At 37.8% G+C, this 6,845-nt stretch overlaps 1 protein-coding gene across 1 annotated transcript; it reads left to right on the top strand.

Annotated features, from left to right (window-relative positions):
• The first annotated feature begins 4,143 nt into the window (after positions 1–4,143).
• On the top strand, positions 4,144–4,590 carry LOC138875365 (uncharacterized). Its single transcript, XM_070154191.1, has one exon. The coding sequence runs from the start codon at positions 4,144–4,146 to the stop codon at positions 4,588–4,590; it is 447 nt and encodes a 148-aa protein (XP_070010292.1).
• Positions 4,591–6,845: the final 2,255 nt, after the last annotated feature.

The following is a 6,845-nucleotide window of genomic DNA, read 5'->3' as shown; positions in this document are numbered from 1 at the left end:
CAAAACAACAAAACAACTCTTTTTCTTGAAATATTGATGAGGGAAAAATAGAAAAATACCATTTAAAAGATATCGTGCAAAATAAAATAACTAGTTCACTTCTTCCTGATCTCCTTCAATTGTTATCTACATCGAAGCCAACCCCATCAATAAGAATAATCCCTCAAAAAATGGTATTTTGTTGGAAGTGGCAAATGGAAATTGATGGCGAACTGAAACATATCAAGTTTAAGTCAAGTTAAAACTGCGAATATGAAGTAATAACACTACCTATATTAAGATCATGACCATCCACCCGGAGTATTTTTCATTTCTTTCAATTACTTTATGTATAATGTTGAGTATAAGAGATGTTATTTGGTTGGTCTAACTTTAAATGGACTTTTGGAGTATGGCATTTTCGTTCTGCGAGTAATGAATGAGTTTTGGAATTGACGCATGGATCATTTGGGAAACGATACGTCAGCATAAAATGGTGGCTCATCTGGAAATAGTGAAGGATAGGAAGTAGTTACATCTCCATCCTGGAAGACCCCTTCCAGAAAACGGTGAAGTACATCCCAAAAAGGCTGAATAACACTGTTGACCCAGTCCTCAAGTGCCTATGTGATAATTAAAATCCACTTTCTTCCAACATTCATCTTATAGTGGGCGAAGATCTCGGTTTTGTTAGTAACCAACCAAACAATGTAGGAGTCAATTGGGGTTAAACATAGAACCTAAGCTATAAATACCCCATATCCATATTTGTATGGCATCTAATCTTTCACTGCGCACTTTTCTTATATGCCAAAATATTAGTTCTTTATCAGCTTTGTAGTTCATCCCTCTAGTTTCAGAAGTCTGTTTGGAGACTACATCAATAAAACTTCTGTATTTTATTTTTGTTATTATTTTCATCTCCTATCTGTTGTTCATTTACGTATACTTTGGATCAATCATGTTGCTAGAGGCTCTAAAAATATAAATTTAATTGTTTAATCTGAAATCAGTTTTGGGGTCAAAAAGTTTGGCGCCCCGGTGGGCTTAGCAACAAGCATTTGATCCAAAGCTTTTTACTATTTTTCCTAAGATTTCTTGATAATCTCACTTGTTAATTGTCTGTTTAAGGGAAAACATTATGTCTGGAGTCAACAATCAACCAAACATGGATATTATCCCTCACATGACTGAATAGACTGATGGGTCATGAATTGTGAATGATCAATCAACCAGATTTTCACCAACACGATCTTGTTCCTGGGATTCACTACTAAAAAGTAAATGGGCACGGTCGCATGCAATATAATATACCCAACTATGAGTTGGGGTCGAATCCCACAGAAAATAATATATAGGCGATGAGGCAATGTAAGAGAATTATCGCTCATTATGTTAAGCCAAATACTTAAATGGATTTTGAAAAAATATTTATGTTTAAATGCAAAATATAAACTAACCAGAAAGCGAGTAAATGATCAATGGCTACAAGCATAGATGCACGGGAATTACACTCAAGTAACGATTCAATGTATTTTACGATTTTACAAACATGAGCGAATTTATGTTAATTAACCTTGGCTAATAATTCTATATTAGCTTCTTTCAAAGACTAACAAGACTTCCTAATTGAATTATCCCTAAAACAATTAAGAGATTAAGTACAACCGAATATGGCTACAAGTAGTTCAATCCTATTCCTAGGTAGAATCTATAAAAATGAGGGTAACGCCTCAAGTTCTTGTTAATTAATCTTTTTCAACCCCTAATTATCTTTTCCAATATTTATTCGAAGTTAATGGGCGAGCCCTGGGGTTAGCTAATTCCTTTAGAAACATTAAAGAACAAGAATAATTAAAGAAATATAAACTCACTTCAATATTTACAAAAATCATTCAATACATAAGCACAACAAGATATTTAATCTACACTTTAAATATGAATAGTCCTATAAACAAGATTCAATCATTGAAAAAAATACTACACACTTAAATATTTAATACAAAGCATGGATATAAAGAAATGAACATAAATGGATAAGAAATTCTCAGCCAAGAGCTTCAAATCTTCAAGTCCCAAGTGTGTGTGTGTTAGACCCTAGCTCCCAAGATTGTTTCTCTTAGTGAAGATACTGAAAAATAAGCCAAAGATGTATTTCTAATAAGCTAGGTCATGTATTGAATAGCTTGGGGATCAAAAACGTGAAATTTCATTTCTGCCTGGAATCTGTCCATTTAATGTGCTATGTGATCGCGAAACAAGAACCGCAATTGTGGTGACCAACTTCTGCAAAGCTACACAATCGCCGAGCAAGATACGCGTTCGCGTAGAAAGTTTGACAAGTGGTTGTCCAGCTTTACTTCTTCGCGGTCGCATGACTTCTACTGCATTTGCGATGGCTTAACTGCTAAAATTACGCGACCGCATGGAATTCTCCGCGATCATGAAAAGCATTCACTGGCAGCAGTTAATTTTTCCCTTTTTAACACATTTTGACTTGTTTTCTTTTGTATCTTCTCTTAATCACTTGATACCTGAAATGTGCCAATAAACCTCAATAAATGCCTTAGTTTCTCAACAAAATCATACAAAAGCTAAGTATAAAGAAGAGATAAGTTGGTAAAATACCAACTTATCAATGACCCAGATATGATCCACTAGCAGCCGCCCTAATGATTGTGGTTTGGAGGAGATGGTGAAATTTTTTATGATGAAGGAACATAAGCCGAACGCCAAATGCAAAGAAGCATTGTTGGCCTTAACGAGCGGAGCAACTATTGTAACACCTACTCCGCCACCGAGAACAAACCCCTAATTCCAAAATGCTGCACACAGCAGCTCGAGAACATTAAAACAAAGACGAATCCGGAGGTTCATATGTGATTGTAAATGCTAAGTTACAAAATATAATTCTAACCTTTCAGCAATAGCTTAAGGAACAAAAGGAGAGGATTGAGCAGATCCTAGGAGTCCTGTCTATCGTAAAAGGGATTGACGTGGATAAATATTCCCAATAACCATGGAAGCCTAGTGCGACTTCGTTGTCGATTTTGAAGAAATTAAAAATGCTAGAAATTTTGAAATAAGACGGTACCAGGGATGACCAGGATCAAAGGGAACTCCCTCATAAAGAAGGAGATCAGATTGATGCTTATCAAAAGATTTGGGGAGACTTTGGCCAAAGGGACTTTAACATGATACAAACATTTACTTGAACATTTTATCAATTCTTTTGTTGAACTTGCAGATGCTTTCATCAAAGCCTAGTCCAGAGCACAAAAGGTGGAATATATCTTCAAAATTGTATAAAGAAGGACAGAGTCACTCCGAGATTTCATTGATCGGTTTCAGAGGGAAAGTATGGTGCTTCTGAAAGTCGACGACAATTGGGCACCTATGGCTCTTACCAGGAACTTGAACCGAGAGAGGTGGAAAGCCTCGAAGAGACTTAAGGAGTGCCTACGGGAATTTCCTACCAAACACATGGAACGATATGCACCACTGAGATAGCATGAAGCTTCGCATAAAAGAGGATATCTCAGTACTCCCCTTTTTTAAGGGAGAGATACCGCTGGGCATAGTCAACAGCCAAAAATGACGCACATACGGGATGAACCCATGCGCGGAGATTCCAGGTTGCAGTATGAACCATACCCCATACCTTTACGTCGAGAAAATAATCAACAGCCAAGATTCGCTCAAGAAAAAAAGTTCCCCATCAGAGAGATTACTCAACAACACGCCGAACCAGGAAAGAACTAGATACGTCGAAAGTATTTAAGGCCAAAGTTTCACGACTACAGCTTCAGCATAAATGTAACAAAATTGATAGTAGCACGCAGAGATATGGGCGATAAAATGAGATGGTAAAGGAGATGAAAACGGACCCAAGCAAGCGAAGCGAATAATTCTGGTGTGAATCCCATAATGACCATGGTCACAAAATCTCCGACTGAGGATCCTTCAAAGTGAGGTTGATCGCCTGCATAAATAGGGGTACATTATCGAGCTCTTTAATAAAAAAAGGAAAGCAATCAAAGATGAAGCACAAAAATAAGGAAGATCCACCAAGGTCCTAACCCCCCAAACAAATAGTGAACATCATTTTTTGAGGAGAAGAAATGAAAGGAGTAACCTTCACTGCTGTAAAAGAAATTTGCAAAGATGTCTATCTCTCATAAAAAGCATACTCGACAGATGCTGGCTGGGAAAAGCATAAATTTTGATGATGAGGATGAAAATGGCATGACCATATCACACTACAGTACACTGTTAATCACTTTTCAAATTTTTGGTACTGACATAAGAAGAGTTTTGATTGATCCAAGTAGTTCAGCAAACAAAGTTCAACTGCGCGCGATCGAGGAAATGGAACTAATGGGTCAAGCCATTTCAAAGTTGCACCTTCTTTACAGATTTAACAGCTCTAGTGAGATGACTAGGTGCGAAGTGACTCTAACAACCAATGTCGAGGAAGTGGTCAATGGTACTCACTTCCATGTGGTAGCAGGTGATATGACCTACAATTCCATCCAAGGAAGGCCTTGGATCCATAAGATGGATGCAGTTCCCTCAACCTTACATCAAGTGTTTAAGTTCCCATCAAAATGAGAAATACGGGAAATCCGAGGAGAGCAAAGAGCATCCCCGAAGAAGAAACTATTCAATAGCAACCACAACAATTGGGAGTCAGGGATACATCTATCGGAACTAATTTAGATAGTCCTGAAGATACACCTCTTCCATATAAGATCACCAAGCCATAAGAGGATGATGTCTCCACACCAACTGTGGAAAAGTTGGAAGAAGTGAATCTCTTCATCCTTTAGCCAGAGAGGAAGGTCTATATCAGCTCGAGACTGACTTCCGAGAAAAAATGTAAGTTAATTGATTTTTACGAACTAATGTAAATTGCTTTACTTGGTCTCATGCAGATATGAAAGGTATTCCGACAGACAGCATAGTAGAAAAATTGAATGTGGAGCTGAATTATCGTCCCGTAAAATAAAAAAAGAGGAATATTAGACATGAATGAGTTTGAGCCGTAGAAGAAGAAGTCACCACGTTACTGAACAACGGATTCATCCAAGAGGTAAAATACGTGGAGTGGATGGCCCATATTTGGTGATACCCAAAAAGAATGGAAAATAGAGATTCTGTATCGACCATAAAGATCTTAACAAAGCCTGCCCGAAAGACTATTTTTCGGTACCAAACATTGATCAGCTCATAGACTCCATTGTTGGTCACGAACTGTTGAGTTATCTGGATACATATTATGAATATAACCAAATAAAATAGATCCGTAGGATAAGGTGAAGACATCTTTCTTAAACGGCATGGGACTTATTGTTACAACACTATGTCGTTCAGGGTTGAAAATACCAGAGCTACATATCAAAGACTCGTTACCCGAATGTTCAAGGATTATATAAGTATGTACATGTAAGTTTAGATTGATGATATGTTGGTAAAATCTATCCAAGCGGATGATCATCTAACTCACCTAGAGGAAGTCTTCAAGGTCCTCAGGAAGTACAATACGAAACTGAACCTAGAGAAATGCACCTTCGGAGTCGACTCGGGTAAGTTCCTTGGTTTACTAGTCTCTAATAGAGATGTAGATGCTAACTCTACATAGATAAAGGCCATTGAGGACATAGAAAAGATATTGAAGAACCAAAAATAAGTAATGAGGCCGACAAGGCGAATAGCGACACTCGATCGGTTCATATTTCGCTCCTCGAAAAGATGCCACAAAATCGTTATTGCACTAAGAAAGAAAAAAAAAACCTTTGACTAGACCCAGAATGCCAATAGTCACTATTGGACTTGAAAAAGTATCTATCAGACCCGTTGTTATTGTCAAAACCTCGATTGGAAGAGCGATTGTTGGTGTATTTAGCCATGTCTGAAATTGCTATTAAGTGTTGTATTGGTACGAAAAGATAAAGGTATGTAATCTCCAATCTATTATGTTGGTAAGTCACTTTTAGATGCCATAACCCAGTACCCGCACTTATAAAAACTTGCACTAACAATTATAGTGGCGGCTCTAAAATTAAGATTATGCTTCCAAAGTCGCCCCATTTTAGGGGTCACTACTTTCCCGTGCAGAGTATCCTCCACAAGTTGGAGCTCCGACTTTCCAAATTGGTATTTGAGTTGAGTGCATACGACATATCATATCAACCCCTAACTACTATTAACTCACAAGTATTAGCGAACTTGTTGCTGACTTTAGCACATGCATACTTTTGAGGTAGAAAAGGAAGCGATAATCGCTTCCAAAACTGTCGCATGAACCTGGACCTTATTCGTAGATGGCTCATCCAACATGAAGGGTTCTAGACTTGCAATATTGTTTATCACCCCAACTGGTGAAACGGTATAATAATTCATTAAGTGATATTCAATTACTAACAATAAAACGGAGTATGAGACTGTTATTGTAGGACTTGAATTAGCCCGGGGACTTGAAGATAAATGAAGATAATTGAAAAATGACTCCCAGTTGGTCATAAATCATGTGCACGAAACTTATGTAGCATGAGAAACCCGCATGCAACAATACATGGCTAAAGTAATGCAACTCCTAAGCCAATTCCAGGAGCGGAAAGCAACTCAAATACCTCGAGAGGAAAATGCCAAGGCGGATGCTTTGGCCAACTTGTGGTCAACCGCAAACATTACCGACTCCAAAACCAATTCAGTGGTTCATCTATTTTGCTCAACCATCGATCAAAACCAAGAAAATGTAAACGCCACAAATTTGATCTGTGATTGGCGCAATGAATTTCTCGATTACTTGCAAAACAAAATGATACCCGAAGACAAAAAAAGATGGTCGACAGCTCAGAGCTCGG

This window comes from Nicotiana sylvestris, chromosome 8 (assembly GCF_000393655.2).
Source record: "Nicotiana sylvestris chromosome 8, ASM39365v2, whole genome shotgun sequence".
Taxonomy (NCBI): Eukaryota; Viridiplantae; Streptophyta; class Magnoliopsida; order Solanales; family Solanaceae; genus Nicotiana; species Nicotiana sylvestris.
This window is presented reverse-complemented; position numbering and strand designations above follow the sequence as displayed.

Excerpts from the sequence above, each read along its gene's own strand:
- LOC138875365 (XM_070154191.1), top strand. The coding sequence starts at position 4,144 with ATGTCTATCTCTCATAAAAAGCATACTCGACAGATGCTGGCTGGGAAA.